At 42.3% G+C, this 21,643-nt stretch overlaps 1 protein-coding gene across 1 annotated transcript; it reads right to left on the bottom strand.

Moving 5' to 3' along the window:
• Nucleotides 1–12,619: 12,619 nt before the first annotated feature.
• On the bottom strand, nucleotides 12,620–21,159 carry ttc14 (tetratricopeptide repeat domain 14). Its single transcript, XM_080536631.1, has 13 exons — nucleotides 21,035–21,159; nucleotides 19,689–19,868; nucleotides 19,382–19,503; nucleotides 18,921–19,120; nucleotides 18,682–18,766; nucleotides 18,072–18,201; nucleotides 17,670–17,825; nucleotides 17,145–17,216; nucleotides 16,797–16,916; nucleotides 15,946–16,068; nucleotides 15,294–15,411; nucleotides 14,537–14,646; nucleotides 12,620–14,345 (listed from the first exon to the last, which is right to left on the bottom strand). The coding sequence occupies exons 2-13, from the start codon at nucleotides 19,820–19,822 to the stop codon at nucleotides 13,232–13,234; spliced, it is 2,484 nt and encodes an 827-aa protein (XP_080392757.1). The 5' UTR covers nucleotides 19,823–19,868; nucleotides 21,035–21,159; the 3' UTR covers nucleotides 12,620–13,231.
• Nucleotides 21,160–21,643: the final 484 nt, after the last annotated feature.

Below are 21,643 nucleotides of genomic sequence, written 5' to 3'. Positions count from 1 at the left end.
AACGTATATTATATACGTATATTTGATTGACATATAATTAATAAAGCTATAGCTGTTTGTACCTTGTAGTAAGCTCCGTTGGAGCCCCGGACCTCCACCGTCAGTTCCTCCATGTTGGTGGACACGCAATGCATGCTGGGGGCTGAGGAGTTGAAGTGTGAAGCACAAAGCTGCCACTCACAAAAAAGTTGGAAGTTATTATGCTCATATTTCATATTTCAGAAAAATGCTAAGTTTAACAGAGACATTAGGGTTGTATGACTGTCCATAACATCGGAAAAGTCTAATTGTGATCTTTGACATTACGTGACGTTAGAATTATACGGTTCTATCTCCATTTTTGTCAAAATTGAGTTTTTTACATAATCTGATCCATTAGGTGTTTATTAATGCCTGTGTGGTGTTATTTTTAAAATGTTGACATTTTTGAGTTAGTAATTCATAAAATACAAAGGTTCCATCTCACAAAACATAATGGATTGTAAAAACGTTGACGCTCAATATCTCTGAACTGCCCTAAACGGAGATAGAACCTTATCATTCTAAGCTCACGATTAGGGTTGTAGGCCTATGACTGTCCATAACATCGGAAAAGTCTAATTGTGACCTTTGACATTAGGTTATGTGTAGGTGTTGCATAATTATGAATGGCATAACATGACATAGTTAGCTGTAGATGACGACTACAGGCTTTTTTAAATAACTGATGATATGTAGCCTTAAATGTCAGATCACATTTACTGAGATCCATGAGAGAAGCCAGTTGTATCCTTATGTGGTAGTATAATGACCAGATCAATGCAATAAAAATGTAGTTACAAACTCTTAGAGAAGAAGAACGAAGACCACACCCGAAAGTAATTGCCTTGACAGTTGTCAGGAGTCATGATTGACAGCTTGTAATGTAGGCCTAATGTGAAAGGTCAAAACCTGAAAACATAAAAAAACACATGACAAAGTATCCAAAATAAATGGATGGACCTTGAAATAATCGAATCTATCGAATATCTTAATAATGTAATATTGGATGATCTTGATAATTTCTGATTTGTCATATAGGCTAGTCTACCAATTCAAACTGTAAATGTTGAAGTCTTCAGCCTGGAATTAAAAAGCACTATGGAGATTTTTTTTTAAACTGTACTTGTGCCGTGATTAAGCCGTTATAATAAGCCGTTATGATTTTACTATGTTGACTTGGTGAAACAACAGGGGGCATGATTGCAGTGAACCTTAATTTACCTTAAGATAGTCCATGTTTCACCACTGCATTTGATTGGATCCAGTAACAGTTTCATGTTAAATCATCGTGGTATTTATAAGAAGTCTTTTGTGACATCTAGTGGTTGATGTTGAAGCTACCAATTTACTTGCCAACGGCACTGCTAGGTACAGTACTAGACACAACACTGACTCCACACACACACACACACACACACACACACACACACACACACACACACACACACACACACACACACACACACACCCGCCCTAATTAATCATGATGATAGATATCATTTTCATGTTCTAATGGAGTGTTATGAAAGCAATCAATGCAGGACTGTGAATGGTCATATGCTTAATGGGTACTCCTCCTTTGTGCCTTCTATGATAATGCAGGCCTAATGTCATATTTGATAACAATATTTAATCCTGAAGATTGTACTGATTTATATTTTCAAATGAAAATGTACTGTAGTGTGAAATGCGTCCTTTAACCTAGCACATACAAAATATATATTCTAGACATTAATGATCATGGGAATATATGTTAATGCATGCATGTCTGCCCATGTGATAGGAAAAAAAAAAAGAGAACAACTTAAATCAAATCAATACAACGTATGCTTGTGAAAATATTTCACTGGGCTCAAGAGCTATTACCATATAACCATTTAGGTCTCCGGCTGATAGTCCGTCCTCACTTTCTGATTTAAACCAGTTTACCAATTCCATTATGCTAAGCCCGAACACTACTGGAAATGATGAATGATTATGAAATACATAATCTCTTGTGGTACCATCATTGCAATACGACAGCCAAATATCATTCATCCTATCCAATTTCTTCCTTATTTAAGAAAGAAAATGACTGTCCCCCAGTAATCAGATATACAGTGGGGCTGTCTCCCAGAGTTAAGCCAACTTCCATTAGGCTTTCACCCTCTCTCACATTTAGCCAAAGGCATGCCCACAGAGATACACATGTTCACCATGTCTAACCTTTCATAGTTTTCACATCCATTTTGCCTCAGAGAACTCTCATTTACTCTCGATATTAAAAAAAAAAAAAACATCCTCTACTAGTAATGGTTGTTTGAAACAGTGTGTCCAATAATAAATGGTTTACATAGATGCATGCTGCAAGCTTTTTGCCCAAACTTCAAACCACACACTGCAAAACGTAGTTTGCAGAAGTCTAAATGCAGAGGAATGCCAAAGTTGTGAGACATTCCAGTTGTCTGGATAATATATTACAGATTGTTTGAAATTAGAGATGAATACAAATGTGTCTGGTAATATTACCTTTGGTAATTTGTAAATCATTCTGAAATAAACCCAGTAAATAAACATGTTATGCTCCCATCTTCATTTCCAAGGCTATGTAACAAAATAACATAATCAGAAGACCATAAAACACCATCTCATTTATCGATCAACATGCCTATTTGGGGGTATATTTTTCCCTCTTAGGATGTTCCTCCCCTGTTTCAAACACTAACAGGTGAGAGAAAGAGAGAGAGAGAGAGAGAGAGAGAGAGAGAGAGAGAGAGAGAGAGAGAGAGAGAGAGAGAGAGAGAGAGAGAGAGAGAGAGAGAGAGAGAAGGGTGCTGAAAATCTATTACTATTTGTTCTCAATACGCGTCCAATTTTCCTCCAATCTATGATGCATTATAGGTATAATTGAAAATTAGTAGTACATCTTTTTTTGGGAGGGTAATTTATCATGGTTCATTGTTCCCGGGCTGACACTGCGGCCCTGGCTCTAACAAGGCGTTGGGCGCCTGAGGGCTGGAGCCGTTGAGAGCAATTCTGCTGTAGTGATGCATTCTGCCTGCTTTGTTGCTAATTGTAGCCTCCTCTTCTATTGAATTGTGAGTTCGAGTAAAAGAGCTTGTTGGCTCGATGCAGAGAGGCTGCTGCGGACGCTCTCGCCATTATCAAAGATACTCTTGATCTTTTCAAAAGCAGGAAATAGATTTTTTTTCTTCTATTCCTCCTGTTCAAACCGCAAAAAAGTAATTTGCAATGCGTCCATTAGTTCTTCATTAAAGCAAGATTAAATTGCACCTCGAATCACATCAGCCCATTCCAGGATTAAAGGGTGGCATTTTTGAGGCCAAAACTAATTACTAGTCCAAATGAATGAGAATGGAAAAAAACAGGCATGTTTTTACATGAGATAGTCTGCTCTGTAATTAGATTCAGGCTAATTCCACTATTTCTGCTTCTTTAATGAGATGAGAATGTCCTCTCCTTTTTGTGTGTATTTTTTTTGTAGGCCATGCTAACAGCTCCAAATGTATAATTTTGATAACACTGAGGATTTTACATTGATGGGTTTTTCAGAGTTACAAATAGATGGTGTTTGAAGTATCTGCTACCTGCTACAAGTGCCACATCTGTGAGGTAGAGATTGAATTATTATTGACAGAGAGGAGTGAGAGAGAGAGCAAGAGAGAAAAAGAGTGAGAAAGAAAGAGAGAGTGAGAGAGACAGAGAGAGAGCAGGATGGATAGATGTAGAGGGCAGTGGTTTGGGTGGTTGAAAAGGGAACTTAAAACAGTATGATTTATGTGAGCGTGCTGCAAACTTATTGTTATATCTTACTATTCAATATCAGAATGATGCAGTTAAACTTGTATCTGTTGTGCCCTTCTATTCCATTTTATTCTATTCATTCTATTGGGTTTTAATTGTGCCTATCCGTTTGGACCTGGGTAATTAGACAGCTCCCCGGCTGCCTCAATGCCCTGCTCTTAGGTATACACGGCATGTCAGCAACACGTAAAGCTAACACACACCTTACATCTCTAACTCAGACTCTCTCTCTCTCTCTCTCTCTCTCTCTCTCTCTCTCTCTCTCTCTCTCTCTCTCTCTCTCTCTCTCTCTCTCTCTCCCTCTCTCTGCCCCTGTGGTCCTACAGTACGTGGTCCCATGGCTTTCTCCCCTAGATGACAAATAGGCCCTAGGGGCCAGGATGGCCAGATTAACGTAAGACCTCGGAGCAGCTGACAGACACAAACAGGATTTATCATGTTCAAGAGAGGCCACATCCCCTGTGCCAGAGGTGGATCATAGAAAAATGATGAGGCTTGTAACCATAACATGCTTACGTCAGATGGGGCCGATTCGGTGAAGAGACTAGAGGGGCCGTACAGGGTAACTTAACATGGAGGCGTTTGTTAAGAAGCAACACAATCTTGTCATCGTCAATGAGTTAATGATGATTTCAGCTCTAACTTTATGACAGCATAAATCTTGTAATGCACAATACATTTGGCAAGCTCTCACATGATTAGTATGAGCCTACCCCTGTGAGGAAGGGTTTTCCTCCGAACATTTTCTACACGCAGTGCATTTCCCACAAGGCCCCAGCCACCAAACCTCCTTTCCTTGCAGAAAAAAATATTATGCAGTAGCACTAATTTTTAAGCACAGGAATCGTTCTATTTCTGCTGAACTGAGATTCTGCTCCACAGACTATGGTCGTTCCAGAAATTCAAACCTCATAACATTTCAGCCCAAGCTTATACTAAGCTTGTTAGTATTTCTGATGCTGAGGGTGATATGGCCGCAGCATTACCATAAATCAGCAGAATTAACTATGATCTTCCAACTGCATGTTTAAAAAAACTGTCCCACAGAAGTTTAGAAATATGCTGCACAAAATATTATGATAACATGGCCATAATAAGTGTTTATAATCTACTTAGGACCCCGGTTCAAATATATTCTATATTAATGCTTTTTCTCAGATTCAAGAAAAGTGTTTAACAGTCCTGATGACCAAGTGCAACATGCACATTAAGCTAGGAGGGGATATAGGTATATTATATCATAATTTGTCACACAGTGAATTGAGAAAACTCAATAATTCATTCATTAGTAATTGCACCAATTAACCAAGTTATCACACCATTGTGTGTGTGTTCTTTGCCTCTCAGATACAGCCAAGCAGTGTATATCACACACATGAAAGTATTTTTTGTTTTGAAAAAGTCTCACAGGATGTCACTCAGGACAACTTTATAAGACAGGACGGGAATGAATAAGGTCTTTAAATCATACTCATCACAAAAGACCAATAAGGATAATTCTGGCGAAGGTTACCGGCTTTAAAAAGACTCCAGTGTTGACACGTACATATCACACTCTGGGATTAGCACTCCATATGCTATAACAAACGTCCCTTTGAAACCTCAGAATCTATACTGGAGGTGCCCAGCCAGAAAATAGCATACTTAGACACAACAATGGGCTGGTAAGTACCTTAGCAAGGATCAGTGCAGACAGCCCAAACACACAGTACAAAACAATGCCTGCAAGGCGTCTCTGTGTTGGTCTGTGCTGTTTTCAGGAGCCCGAGCAGGAAAACATCATCCCACAGCATCAGAATAAGGACACGGCTGGTGTGAGGAGCAGACAGATCACATTGTATGATCTTCTCTAACCCCTACGGGAGAGGAGGCTGATGGATGTAGACGTCGGAGGACGGGCTCATTGTAATGCATGGAATTGAATGAGGAATGGTGTTTGATCCAGTTCCTCGCTCCGTTCCATGCATTACAATGAGCCCGTCCTCCGATTTCTACCTCCACCAGCCTCTCCTGGGTGTACAGACTGAATCACAGAGGACATGGATGATACAATGACTTAGGGTTGCATTTTATCTTACGTGAGAAGCAGTATTCTCAGTGCAAGCTGTCATTATGAATTGTTTACCAACAAAATAAAGAAAATATTCTTATAGTGTGGAGCACTAGTATAGACTTTGTTCTTCTGTATATGAACAAAAGACAGTTACAAAGTCATTCAAGAACTGGACTGTTTTGAAAATGAAATACATATAACATGTAATGCTTGGGAAGGTTTTTCATTCAATTTTGATATGATCCAAATCAGACCATCAGAAAAATTTAAGCTGAAACGTTATTGGACAAAATGAATAGAGATTGTGTTCTGTCTTTAACAGGAGAACGGGGGATTGTTAAGCAGGGGGAGGAGCAAGACTAATGATTTAACAGAAAGCAGCGCATCTCATAAAATCGGGCAGAAAATCCTAATGTCACTTATATGTCTGTCTTTAATGCAAACCAAATGAGTCTGTGCTGTAATAAGAAGCTTCCCAGAATTAGTTTCCGTTCACAGAAAATTGCACAAAAAAAGCTGGTACTTTTATCTATGAATTTCACTCGAGCATAAGCAAAAAAAAGAAAAAAAGAAGAAAAAAAACCTCATCCAGACATTATTTGGTTACGTTCCATCAGTAGGAGAAATAACATTGTGCAAATTCTATGCATGTTAATGATAAATAGGAAATCCACCTGCTTTCAGATAAAATGAGTTTAATTTCCCCTTGCCCGGTGCCTGGTTGGCCCTTCATAAATTACTTATGCACAGCTATTATTAAAATAGGAGTGGAAGCAAATGAGAAAGTGCTCCTATCTCTCTCTCTGTGCTGGGTTTAGGCATGGCAGGGTCGGAGTTAACATACTCAGCATTTCTCTCTGAACAGCCTGCTCTCCTGAAGATGTCCCCCCCCCCCTCCCTCCCCATCTCTGTGATGTGTCCCCCCAACCCCCCCCTCCTACTCCCTGTCTGTGTGTCCTCTCCCGCCTGACCCTGTGTTTACCAAATTAACCCAAATATTTTTTTTTCTGAAGCGTAATGGAATTTGCCGACTTTTTCAACGTGTTTGTTGTATCAGAACGTATTTTGTTGCCTGATTCTAATGTCCCTTTTTGCTGAAGGCTACAGCCTGTCCCCAGCCACGGCTGTGGGACTGATTAGGAAACACATGCAAAAGGCTCAATGGTTGAGAGATATCAATCAAATGTGGGACCCAGAAATGCTTATTACAGCTGTGTGGACATACAAGACAAACACTATGTAGGGAAATAGGAAAGGGTTAGGAAAGGAGGGCAAATTCAAAGTGCTTTCACATGCAATGCATTCATTGTAATCTCCCTCTATTAGAATAAATGAACAAATTCCTCTGAACTCAGGTTAGCCTTGGGCAGTTCAACTGTACATCTTCTTTTGATATGTGTATTGTTGAAGGACATTCTGCGAGTTCACTATCTGCCTCTTGAATTCTTCATTCAACGGATGAAACACTAATTGGAATTCAATCAAACACATAAGGAGACATTTTGACAGAGCAAAAACTGCAGTGTTGTCAAAACAGACTTAATCACTTCAAACAGTGTGGCACTGCCACATATCTCAAAACACTTTCAGGTCAAAATAGTTTGGTCTAACTAATTGTCAAATCAATTGGGTCACACTTTAAAAAAAAAAAAATGCACTTGTGTAAGGCTGAAATGATAATAAGAACATGTTACGTTGTGATGTTGTACACACACACACACACACACACACACACACACACACACACACACACACACACACACACACACACACACACACACACACACACACACACACACACACACACACACACATTTACAAGGCCATGGAGTATATCAGTAAATTCATTACACAGCTGAGATTGGAACCGTTTTCACAAATCAATTATTACTATGTAACAACATGTTAGTACAGTTCAATAGTAATTACAGCATTACATAGGTACAGTTCAGAGCAACTTAATGTTAAGCCTCTAGGACAATGTTATCTCAGTACTGGCCAGTTGCACTGCAGGTTTGATTGAACAGTAGCCTGGATGTATAAGGCTTTAGCTTCGTAATTATCCAGGAGTGTAAAGGCACCACTTTCATTTTCTTTTCATTCTCAACCCACCACATTGTCATGCTCTGTGAATTCAATGTAGTACCTTTATTGTAAAAATGAAAGACGTCTTTTTTTCACCCTAACATTAATTCAAAATGTCTCACGTTCAACTGTCTGATTGCCCCACTGAAGAAGGACTTCTTACGGACGGAAGCACTTCCTTTTCTCCTGGGTTTCTCATCTAGGAAGACGGGGAAGGGGAATGAACGATTCCCAAATGCCTAAATCTGCAGCTTCATCAAAGGCAGTCAGGCCTTTGCGTCCTCAGTCATAACCTATGGTGCGGGCTCCCTCCAAGGACTCAAGGTCCTTCACACACTCACACACACGCACATACACACACGCACGCACACGCACGCACACACACACACACACACACACACACACACACGCACGTACGCACGCACACACACACACACCCGAGGTTCCTGGTCTGTTTAAGAATGGACTGTGTCTTTGATTGAATGACCTGGGATGAAGGTATTGAATATAAACTTATGCAAAATGATGATTGTCACCTCCTCTCTGTAACTTTGTTGTGAGGCAGAGTGTGGACTTCATCCCGGACTATTAGGCCATCATCAGCATGGATCCGGTACATGTTGTCCTCCATTGTACAGCCCTAGTATGGCAGTAATACTGTGTGTGCTGATGCACGCTGGGGCCAAAGGCAGAAGCTGTAGGAATGATCTCAGCGTGAACCAACTCTGTTATATTTGCCCAAAGCCAGACAGTGTTGTTCACTCAGATGTGATGTGTCATGAATAGGCCTTTGCGAGGAGAGGAGGATGAACCAGAGGTCAATGCCAGGTGTTCATCTCCACATCTGAAGTGTCTCTGGAGAGAAATGTTTTTACCGTCCTTCTGTGGAATCTTGAACAATGGAACCACTGGACTGAAATCCGAACAGAATCGGAATAAGACATCCTGTACCTACACGGCATGTATGGAATTGTATTTGACTGTGAACACTCATGCTAGTACAATACCCACTTGTCAATGTTTTATTTGTCCCTTTATTTCTTTTTGTTTGGTGAAAGAGTTCATGCTACAGTACTAGTGCTAAGGTAGATATGTGTTAGTACTGTGTACAACCAAGGATAAAGGTTCATGACTATTATGAATTAACCAAAAACCATTTGATCCAATGTGTTTGAAACATATTTATTGTCTAGTCTGACTGACATAGTGATTTGATTTCACAATGGTGAAACATTCAAGACGTCACATTGACATAATCAGTTTTTAGTTTTTTTTTAGGATGCAAGGAAGCGTGGACCATGAACATGTAATACATATTGATGTGATATAACTATGGTAGAGACTGCCAACATGTTTGGGCAAGCAATTCAGTTTCACCAAATATCCATGTAATTGTTAGCCGTATTTGACAGATCACGATGTAGAGCTGGTGTTGCACTGCCATCCAGTGGACAGTATCAGTAGTGGCGGATGTCAGTTGAGATTAACATTTGGTTATTAATCTTTCACTACCAGTGGTCATTTCTTTCATTTCCATTCCAGAACAACTGGAACCTCTATAACTGTCCCTCTATATTTTTGTCTATCTTGTAATTGTTGCAATCATGAATAACAAAAAAAATGTGCGTTAATGAAAGGTTATGGGACAAAATGTGTGTGGGGGCGTTATACAATACAGTATATACTCTAGTGCTAGGTATAGAATGTAATTCTTATGCCATGGGTGCCTTCTTTATTAAAACACCCACTAGGACAGAGAAACCCCACAGCACACTCAGGCCCTGAGAGACACTCAGCCATCACCACCAGCTTATCATCAGAGCCGGAGGTGCCTCACATGCTCAGCAGGGGAGGCTGGTGGAGGCCGGCATCCATGGAGCGGAATGAGAACATGTGTGGGTTTTTTTTCACAATATTTTTATTATCATTTTTATATACCAACATCAAAGACAAAACAACAAAAGACAAAGAAAGAGAGACATACAATAACACAGTTCACAAACATAGACACACACAACTTGCATTAATTTTGTATTGAATAAAAAAACTATACAAAAACTAAACTTTCCTCCACTTTGTATAAAGCATTCTATCCTAAATGTTCTTCATGTATGGTTCCCACAGCTTGTCAAAGTCTTTCCGCTTGCCTTTAATAATGTAGGTTAATCTTTCCAGACCAATACATTCCAAGAGCCCCCTCTTCCACATTCTCAATGATGGAGCGTCCATACTCTTCCAGCATAGTGCTATGGCTCTCCTGGCTTGAAGGAGTCCAAAGTCCAGAAGTTTGGTCTGTTTTAATGTCTGTATAAAGAACATGTGTGTTTGATACCATTCCTCATTCCATTCCATGCATTACAATGAGCCCTGTCCTCTGATTTCTGCCTCCACCAGCCTCCCCTGATGCTAATATAGCCAGAGGAATCCGTTTATTAGGACCCATCAAGACATGTCAGAGAGACATCCTTAGGCAGGGTAAATAGCCGTGCCTGTAAATTAGTGAGTAATAATCTCCTGTAATAAGATGAACTGCAGAAACGTATCTGTGATGTGGGGAGTAATGATGGACTGACAAGCTGAAGTTAAGCTGTAAATAAGCCACTTGGGCTCCAAAGTTACAGGGCTCTCTCTATCTCTCTCCCTCCCTCTGCTAGCATAGCTTTCTGTGTCCAGTTATTAAATCAGGATATTTGACATGAAATAGCTTACCAATAAGCCATAGGGTTTAAGTGTGTGTGTGTGTGTAAGCGTGAGAGACAAGAAATGGAATGCAGTCAAGTAGCAGATCAAGTCACAAAAGCTACATAAGCGAACCAGGAACCATCCATAGGAAATTGATTTGAATCTTTCTAGATATTCTTTCCTGAGCCTATCATTCCTATCATTCTAAATAATCTTGCAGATTGACTGTATGCAGTGTAGGCTGGTGGAGGCAGTTTGATAACATTCCTCATTCCACTACAATGGGTCCACCTTTCGATTCCTACCTCCACCAGCCTCCCCCAACTGTATGTCAAGGTGAGCGAATACAGGAGGAGGAAATGTTGGCATTTAGCAGACACCTTTATCCAAAGGTGTCTAAGTAAGTGAGTCATCTATCCATCAGTCATCGCAAGAAAAAGTGATCTATGCTCGGGCCCGAGGCCATTGGCAGTCAAAATGCTAGAAGAAGGAAGTTTTTTTACATTAGAGTTTTTTTACATTAGAGACACTCTACTGGAGGGTAGAGGGGACGGAGAGGTTTGGCTTGTAGCCCATCAGTCTGTCTGCAAAATCACTATTCCAATCTTTTTTCCAAAGTCTACATTTGCTTTTTTCCCCACATAGATTTCAAGCATAGGATTGGTGTGACCAGGGACTCTTACACAAAGTTTCAAGTTTATTTGTCATTACAATGTATAAACTATACAATGCAATGAAATGCTTGAGACAAACATAAGTTTAAGCACTAAAAGTAATGCCAATAAATAACAGTAATACAGTAAAGAAAAAATATACAGAATATAAATAAATAACTGTTTTGGAAAAATGCTATTACTAATACTGTTGAACTGTATACTGATTATTGTTGACCTGAACTTTCTGTAACCTTACATGATCTTGTGATTTAGTAGATGCTTCCTCTTAGGGCAACGATACCCTTGCACGTGATCGAGAGCAGACATGCTAAACTGTGGCATACGTCAGCGAAACCACCTTTAGTATAAGACATTGTGTTGCCATGTTTTCGGGGTCATTCTTCATTCGTTTACAGATTCCCACCACATAACTATTTTTGTTGGTAGGAAGTGAAGTGTAGTAAAGTGTACAGCGCACTGTCACTGAGCAGAGGGGTGTTGTGGGTATAGTCCATGGGAGAGGAGAGGGGGGAAAGGGCAAAAGTCTGTGAGCATCAGGTGGTACCACTGGCGGACTCAGGGGGGGGGGGCAAAACGTCTCTCTTAAGTGCCTTTTTGAGTGGCAGAAATGCCCTTTTGAGTGGTGAAAATGAGAGGACGTGCCCTATTGGTGCCCCTCCAATGGTCTAAACTTGACCATGTGCCCCCCCCACAGTTGAAAAACGTCACACTAAAGTGCCCTTTTGAGTGGCAAAATTAGTGGATGTGCCCTATTGGCTGCCCTTCCAATGGTCTAAACTTGACCATGTGCACTGATGGGGTCCCATGTTGTGCAGTAGGTGCCCTTTTTTTCTTTTCGCCCCTGCCCTTCAAAACAGCTTGAGTCCGCCACTGGGTGGTACATGGCGTATTTCCTCAGGTCCCTGAGGAAAAGCAGACACTTCTAAAGTGCACACGTCAGGTGAAAGCATGGAGAATTGGGCCATGGCTCACAGAAGTGAAATTCCTGTGCCTCCAAGAGACTGTGATTAGTTCTGTGGTTACCTGTCAACTTAGTTGAGAAAACTCTCTGACCCTCTTATCAGTGAAAAAATCCAATCCTTCCAGTAAACGTTTTGGCATGTCTTGCAAGTAAGTGGTGCAGATACTCTAGCCTACTCAAGTGTGCATATTTCCAGATGAACAGGTAAAGCAATTATCTGTTGTGTGAAAATGAATCTTGGTGAGAGATGGGAGTATGTAAGGGAAGTGAAATTCCTGCACACGTATACAAACCACCGTGACATGAAATTACAACCAGAAAGAGTCATGAGAGGTTGATCACCGAGTTTATTGAAAAATATGCAGACATTGCAATGTAATGCTTAAGTAATTGTGTGACATCTTCACACTATCACTCAGGAATGGCACATTTTTACTTCATAATATATCTGATGAATCTATTTCTTGCTGATGCTTCACTGATATCTACTGTTCTAAAGGGAAAGAAACATTAAAAAAGGAGGCTGAAGTACGATGCATCTAACTTACTACATTACCCATAATGCAAACAATTCATATCCAAGCTCTGACAGTTAGCATTACTCAGCTTTTGAGGGATCTAAAAGGTTGACATTGTTTAACCATATCTTATTAACAAGTCCATTGACTTCCCAACACAGACTTCTGTCAGACTAAAGGCAGTTTCCATTGATACTCATCTGACATCGAAATTTGCAATTAAGGAAAACGAACTTTTTATGTGTATACAAATCAGCTGAACTAAGGATATGTTATTAAGGCCATTTATCTACCACAAAAATAATACATTTCAGAGAATAACGCTAGGCTCATATTCGTCTTGCTTTGGATATTCTCTGCCATTACAATACCATTAGGCAACTAAGGATGTTCATGACGAAAAACAACGGTTAAAGCAATCAATCTGAATTCACTTTTTCGACTTAACACATTTCTCCTTCTGAAACTGAGCGATCTGGCTAAAGATATCCAACAGATTGGACGGGAGCTCCTTTTTCGGACTCCCCGCAGCATCCCGACTTCCCTGACCGTTCCTGGGGAACCTGTAATCTCCCCCGTCGGACCTCCGTGCGGCCCTGCTCTCCTCTCCCTTATCTCCCCTCCCTGTGCCCTCATACTTCCCGCTGTCAGATGAGCGACGGGAAGTGGCACTCCCATATCTGCCGCTATCTGATTGCCGTGAAGCGGAGCTGTCGGACTTTCTACGGGCGGCACTGTTGTTCCTGCTGCTGCTATCTGATCGTCTGGAAGTGGAGGTCTGAGCCTGGGCCTGGGAAGGGAGCTCGCTGACAGAGGAGTAGCGGTCAAATTTGCAGGAGCGCTCGGACCCGGCCGAGGAGGTGGAGAGTTTCCTGGACCGGTCGTGTTTCTCCTCCTCCTGTTGGTCCTCCCGGGTTGACCTCCGACTCCGGGAGGTGTCCCGCCCTCTCCCGTTCTCCTCCCTGTCCCCAGGCCCGGGGCCCCTGCTGTCCCGCCTGCCGCCCTGGCCTCCTCCTCCCCCGCGGCTGCCCTCCCCCGGCTGAGGTGAGTCGTCAGAGCGCTCCTCGTCCTCCGTCCTCCCTCTGCCGTCGTCCGGGGCATCGGTGGAGTCCGACGACGGAGAGCGGCGGGACTGGGAGCGTCTGCTGCTGCTGCTGCCGCCAGCCTTGCTCTGAGGCAGACTCGGCTCCTCGGGCCCCTCAAACTCCCTTTCCAAGCTGAGCCTACGGTTGAGGAAGGAGGCGGAGGTGTTGGGCGGGGCTGGGTACCACTCGTCCTCCTCCTCGTCTTTCTCCTTCTCTCCATCATCATCATCATCATCTATGACGATGGTGTCCCGGGAGGAGACCCTGCGCCGGCGCTTCGCTCCCCTGGACGAGCGGCGGTGCTTTCCCTTCTTTTTCTTGCTCTTCCTCCGGCCGGAGGTGGAGGAGGTGCGGTCGGACGAAGAGGAAGAAGAGGAAGAAGAGGAAGAGGAAGAAGAGGAAGAGGACGACGATCTCCTCTGTTTTCTTTTCATCCTAGAGGGGGGGATACGACAAACACTGAGTCGGGGCAGGGCTACGAGCACATCGGTCTCACCAATCAAGAAACGTGTGTCTGTCCAAACACTGTTGATGTGTTATGTGTATGTATTTTGGGCTTTTTTCCCCCACACAAAAGCCGTCGTGCCCACGGGAGAGTGGTCGTTACCATGGTTACCATACCGACCTTGGATTGGCGTGTGGGTTTTTACCTTTTCTCTTCTTTTAAGATCTTACGCAATTTTTCCGCGCTCGTCTCGTCAGTCTTAGCTTTCTCCAGCTCCGCCTTAGCTGCCGCCTCTTCCCTCAGTTGGACCGCTCTCTTTAAGGCCGTTTATCAGCACAGTACAAACCACAGACCATACCCGATCCCAAGACAAACACCAAGAGACAATGCAGCACAGAGGAGGAGGAGGAACCCAGGAGTGCATTCATTCATTCCCATTCATTTGAAGGTTAGTGGCACAAAGAGAAAGGGATATAGATTGCACATTCACACAGGTTTACCATGATCAGGAAATCACAGTAGCAGGCAGACAACAAAAAAAAAGCATTTTAGTTTTTTTATTATTCCCCAGAATTTCCCCCAAAAAGGTGAGAAATAGGTTTCCGTGGAGACCAGGTCCAGAGTACAAACCGTGTCCATTCCGGTTGGAAGGTGGTGGTTGTTGTTGTTGTTGTTGTTGTTGTTGTTGTTTTCCCCCCAGGATAGACAGGCAACAATCAGGGCAGCCGGAAGGTCAAGGGGCGGAGTCCCAGATCACAGAGACACGCACAGACACAACACTTCATCAGAATTACAAAAAACAGGGCTACTCAGTTTTTTTTTTTACAAACTACCAGTGTCACTCAATACACAATACAGCACTCAGACTAAAGCTATGATGGATCCTAAAATCCTAAGATCAACAACAAACGGTTCTGTTCGTCATGGGGGCGCTCAGACTCCCGGGTTCAGGGCCCGCTCACCTGGATTAGCAGCTCGATCTTCTTCAGGGCTTCCTGGGCCTCTTGGTAGGAGTCGTCCAGGGTCAGGGCTCTCCTGTACAGACCTTCCGCTGTCACCAGCTTCTCCACCTCCTCCAGCCTGGGACCCAACACAGAGGGAATGCTCAGCAATACCACACCAGCCCCTAACCCCAATTATGTAGGCCGACACCGTGGAATATGTAGAGTGAAGTGGTTCTTGTATGACTAGCACTCCCTGTCCAAACCACACTTACAAAGGGAACAAAGTTGCGCAGCAAGATTGACACAAATAACATATGCATGAACCGCAGAAGTTGGAGAGGTGACTACAGCTATTGTTGAGAAGGCACTGCTGCTTGCATCATCGTCTAATACTTTATTTGTTTTTTCCTGTGCAATAAAAAAAGTATAAATAACTTCACTGTGGTGTGTGTGTGTGTGTGTGTGTGTGTGTGTGTGTGTGTGTGTGTGTGTGTGTGTGTGTGCGTGTGAACCCCTGCCTTAGGGTTAGGATTATCACTAGACTGCACAAACTGGTTGCATCCTAGTTGGCTTCTATGGTGCATAACCTTCAGTCTGTCAAATCCAAAATATTGACACCGTGATGATTGACAGGTGAACAAGGAAGTAGGACATAGTAGCAAATACTTACTGGCCACCTCTCTCCACCAGTGTCTGGCAGAGATACTTCTTAGCATTCCTGTGTGTAGGACAGGTCTCCAACGCCAGCTCAAAGTCTCCTATTGCTTTCACCACACTCCCTTTGTTGCCATAGCTGGGAAGTAAATGGTAAATGGTCTGACTTATATAGCGCCTTTATCCAAAGCGCTTTACAACGGCCTCTCATTCACCCATTCACACACACATTCACACACCAATAGCGGCAAGCTACCATGCAAGGCGCCGGCCCGCTCACTGGGAGCAATTTGGGGTTCAGTGTCTTGCCCAAGGACACTTCGACATGTGGCCAGCCGGGACACGAACCGCCGATCTGCCAACCTTGTGATCATTAGGCGGCGACTCTACCTCCTGCGCCACAGCCGCCCCAGTGATGAATGACAGGTGTTTCTCTCATATTCTCTCAATTAGTTGAATTGTACATCGACCACATTTCTACAGCGGCAGCTCAACAAGTTCAGGCTTCAGACAGCCATAGGTGGGTGGCTACTGGCTAGACATACCATGGGTAGAAGATGACTTCCTCTCTATACAGTGTAACACGATTAGTGCACCTGCAAAAACACTAAATAAATCAATTTCAATTGTTCTAATAGTATTTTCTAATAGAGTGTAATTCGAGGAATCTTGTTGATTAGTGAAATGTCCATAATGGATGGACTGGAGCACTAACATAGTTGTGTGTGGGTACCACACTAACATAGTTGTGTGTGGGTACCAGGGGAGGAAAAAAATCACAGGACAGTCTCATTCCGTTCTATGCATTACAACGAGCCCATCCTTCGATTTGTCTACCTCCACCAGCCTCCCCTGGGGGATACTCACAGTGCACCACGGGCTACGAGGGCCTCCACATTGTTAGTGTCTATCTCCAAGGCCTTGTTGTATTCATTCATCGCCTGGACATGCCGGCCACCCTTGAAGTGGTCCACACCAGCCCTCACACTGAAACACACAAATACAGGATAGATTTTTTTAAAGCAGAATTCTACAAATATATATATTTTAGTGCGGAATCGGCATGTCATACTAACATCCGACGACAAATACTTTAAACTATTTGAGATGAGCTTTGCATTTGACATTGGTCGACATAGTACAAGCAGCTGTTATTGTATCAAATGTTAAACAATCTCCAAATGTCAACGTGTGAAGAATGTCCCGTGTCCCTACCATTTCAGAGCCCAGGATGCAGACTGCTTCTTTCGGATCGTTGTGGCAAAGTCCTCCTCCAGGAAGTGTTTGCTTTAAAAGAGACAACATAGTCTAAATGATTTAGATAAGATAGTCAACATACGGACGGAACTACTGATTACAGTGGGTTAAAGACTAGCAGTATTGCACCAATGCTTGGAGCCTTTGTTGTGGTTGTGCAACATTAAAACACCATATTATATGCGATCCAACTTGACAAAGCAGATGGGGAAAAGCGTTGTTCATTACAATGTCTCAATGGTTAGAAACTTGATTCTTTGAATCCTCTCCCCCATCCTCTATTCGCCTTCTACTAAAAATGCATTGGAGGAAAATATCTACATTCCTCCCCTTAGACATTCTCCTCCAGTGATTTTTGAGAAGGAAGTGAGTGGAGGACGGAAGAGAGGGCTAACAGCTGAGAAAGGGCCAAAGGGCCAGAGTCAAGAAGATGAGGAGAGGAAGCTACTGTAGACTATTGGGATGCACCCCAGGGCTCCTTACCTCTGTAGGCCTCTCATGACAGATGGAGGTTGTGTGTCACTGACCCCCATCTTGCCCAAAAGATACTGCACTATGGATGGGTTGGAGTAGCCAAGAGAACTCTTCATCACCCTCTGGTAGGTCTCATTGCTGTCATTGGCTACCCTCCCACTGCGACTGGGAAACACAATTAAAACACAGTCAGTAAAAACAACCATTTCACTCGAGACTATTGCTGAATCCCAAGTAGGCCACATCACCACTCCTGTAGATCTGAAAATAGTTGATGGGCATAAGGAAGATGACGGAAATATTGTCTTGTTTATCAAAAGGCAAGGTGGAGAAATGACCATATTGTTCATTCTTATTAATTTCCTCTCAGATCTACAGGAATGGCTAGTAGGGGCCGACAGTCTCCCTTACGTGTAGTGAAGTGGAAGTTCCTCTTTGCTGAGAACACCAAGCTTCAGAATGGTCAGGTTGGGGGAGACGGAGGAAGGCTGGAGGGAGATGGTGATCTTCTCATGGTACCGGTCAATGTCCTTTACTCCAGCTGGAATACAACAGCAGAACAGAATGGGAATAGGAACAACAGTATTAGACCGTTTGTGACACGGTCTGGTGAAAACGTCTGCATGCCGGCAATTCTGAAGTCGCACAAATGACCGAAAAGCTTCAATAAAAATAAAAAGTGGTTTCCGTTTTTTTTCATATTACACAAGTTTAAGTGTTGAAGACCCCACACAATATAACAAAGACTCGTTTTAGGATCACTAAATACTTATAATTGCTGCCTGCTTCGTGGCTACTGGGTTAGTGATACATGGCTTGTAAACAAACATAGGTTTCAAGACGTGTTCAAAAGCAAGGAGTGTGTTATCATCTAATTATGTGTAGTTATGTGTTTTTAAGCGTTATTTATTTTTTAATGTTGATGTTCCATCAGCATGTTGTGTCACCAGACCCTGTCACATTTCTGCTCAACACTCATGTCCACACATACACATTGTCGACATAATTAGCCTTCATTCACCTCTTATTAAATCTCCAATCTGGTAGTAAGACAGTGGATCATCATGGTGGCCATTGGAGGGAACATCTCGTATGGGACACAGAGCCTGGGGGGGGAGAGCAGCAATTGATTGTTCAGGTGCTCCCACCCATTTCACACACCTCAATTTCAACACAAAATCATTTTGATGTACATCTAAAAATGATCTGAAGAATCTGTCAGCCAAGTCAACAGTCACCCTTCAAGGCCAGCAGTCATACCGTGAGCTCCAGGTCCTCTATGTCTCTCTCCAGTCCTCCCCCCATGCAGAGGAGTGTGAGGAAGAAGCCAAAGTCTCTGATGGAGTTGATCCTGCCGATGACCACGTCTCCTCTTTCCACGTCCATGAAAAACAGGTTCCTGCGCTCCTCATAGGAGACCTCCATGAACAGCTCCAGAGGGGGCATGATGGCATAGGGCTCTAGCAAGAGGGGATACGGGCATTAGGCCATACACACGGATGTGTGACTGCACACACACACACACACACACACATTGAACTTTTTTCTTTTTCACTATTGGTACTGCTAAATTGTGTCCTGTCTGATTTGTCTCCAACAACTTGTCACTTGTCCAATTGTCTCACTTATGTCTTGTAACTATTGTCACTTAATTTACCTAGACTTATACTTGAAACGCCACACAGGCAGGCTCACACACAAACACATTTTTTTATTTCTACCTCTTTCCTCTTCCTCCAACACCTCCTCCACCGGTGTATTGGACTTCCATGAAGGTGCAAAGAGGATGTCCGCTTTCCTTGCGATGAACTGCTCTACTAAGGCATTGTCCCCTCCAACTCTCCTGTAGATGATGAGCACAGCACACTGACTCAAAGAGACTCAAACTATATACATGACATGTTCATGTGTTTATAGTGGTGATAGATTTCAATTACACTATGTTAGCTGATCAAGAAAACATTCATTACAAGCAAGTATGAGCTCCCCCACCCCTTTTTTATTGTTACTATTCTCAATGTATTTTACCTTTCAAAGTTGGCTTTGGACAAATCAAAAACAATATCCTTGAAATCTGGATTTTCACTCTGTTCACATTTCAGACGGGACAACAGAGACTGTCCGTGGTATGACAGACACTGCCTCAGTAAATCTCTATCCATGTTCAAGTCTCGACCCTTAAAGTTGAATTCTAATGAACACAGCAATCTGTAAAGAGAGGAAAACAAAGTTAGCAAAGTGAAATGCAAAGTGTAGTGCGGACAGCTGAGAGGATCAGTGGATGTGAGGTTCCCTCCATCCAGGACACCTACACGGTGACCGGTGTCTCAGAAAGGCCCTCAGGATTATTAGGGACCCGAGCCACCCCAATCAGAAACTGTTCAAGCTACTGTCGACGTGGGAAACGGTACCGAAGCTTCGAAGCTAAAACCCAGAGGATGGCAAACAGCCTATTTCCCTCATGCAATCAGGCTCCTGGAGAAACGCACTGGAAGAAAACAAAAGACTGTCTCCCCCAAGCCAGCTACACTCACGCGACTAAAATACTATAGATGATATGACCACTTCACTACTTGTACTGTATCATATTGGAGTTCATCTTTACTTTGCACTATTGATTCCACTGTAGTACGACAACCATCAGTTTATCACTTTATTATTCTATAGTTATTATGAATTAATAAGTCTCTTGTGATTTTGTATCTTGCTGCAATGACAGTCAAGGCTCCTGAATTTGTATTTATTATTTATTTTAATCATCATCATCACTTTTTAGTATTTTAATATAATAACTATAGCCATCTTTTTATCCACTTTTCTATCATGATCTCACAGTTTTTTATATACTATACATGGCTGGCCCAGTATTATTGTCTGTCCTTTATGTTGTGTTGTCATGTGTTGTTTTTAGAGAGTGGCGTGGCAAAATGAATTTCCCCACGGCGATAAATAAAGTATAATTGAATTGAATTGAATTGAATTGAACAATGTTGAAGAACCTAAGCCAAAGAATTGTACTCGTGTACTTGTACATTGGATGCAATAAAAACAATTCAGATTCTGATAGAACAACAGAGTCACCACACCTCTCACATGACACACAGCTAGAAAGAAAACGAGCAAACGCACCAGTTGGAAGACAACTAACTAGCTAAGCTTGGAAATACGTTATGTATTTAACCAATTGTCCAGTAAGTAAAAAAATAGGAGCTATTTGGCTAGACTTTGAAGACGCTTGAACCCTTGTTGCTTTGAGGGTTTCACGATGCTGGAAACGTTAGCTACCTAGCCAATGTTAGCTAGCCAGCAACCATAGCTAAACTGCTGCTGCACAAAGTCGGCACCGCAGACAGGGGTTACAGTACAATACTCACCGCTCAACCCCGATGATTCAACTCCATCTGCTCCGTAATTCATAACCCGAGCAATATTTTCAGAAATATGATTTTGTTTGACGTAGCTCTGCAAGCATGCTAACAAGTCTGGAAACGGAACTTCAATTGTAGTGTGTTACAATTATTATTGTCCCATGAGAAACAAGGTACTGTTACAATTGGGAACCTATGGCAAAATTCTTGACACAAATCTGAGTAATACAGCCTGTGCAACAATAATTCATTAAACACTTGTTACATTATTAAACATGTCCTAAAAATCTGAAATAATTAAAACACTTGTGTATGTGTCATTGTAATAATAAGGTTATAATTATAATAATTCATCATTTACACCCTATCATTGTCCTTCCTTAACAGTTTTCCTGACCCCAACCATCAAGCTCAGACAATATCCTGAAACAGACTCAATATTGTCAATATAAATGTGATTATTAGGTTATTGTAGATAATATATGAAATGACAATAATGACAATAATGCTGATCTAATGATCACCCTGAAGTTGATGGTTGAACTACGACTACTACTTTATTTTTCATTGTCATGTTGAGTTTGGCCCAACAATAACGTTGGGATCTATTATAAT

Source organism: Nansenia antarctica, assembly GCF_963989245.1.
Source record: "Nansenia antarctica genome assembly, chromosome: 1".
NCBI classification, from domain to species: Eukaryota; Metazoa; Chordata; class Actinopteri; order Argentiniformes; family Microstomatidae; genus Nansenia; species Nansenia antarctica.
Note: the sequence above shows the minus strand (reverse complement) of the source record. Positions and strands in the feature narration are given on the sequence as shown.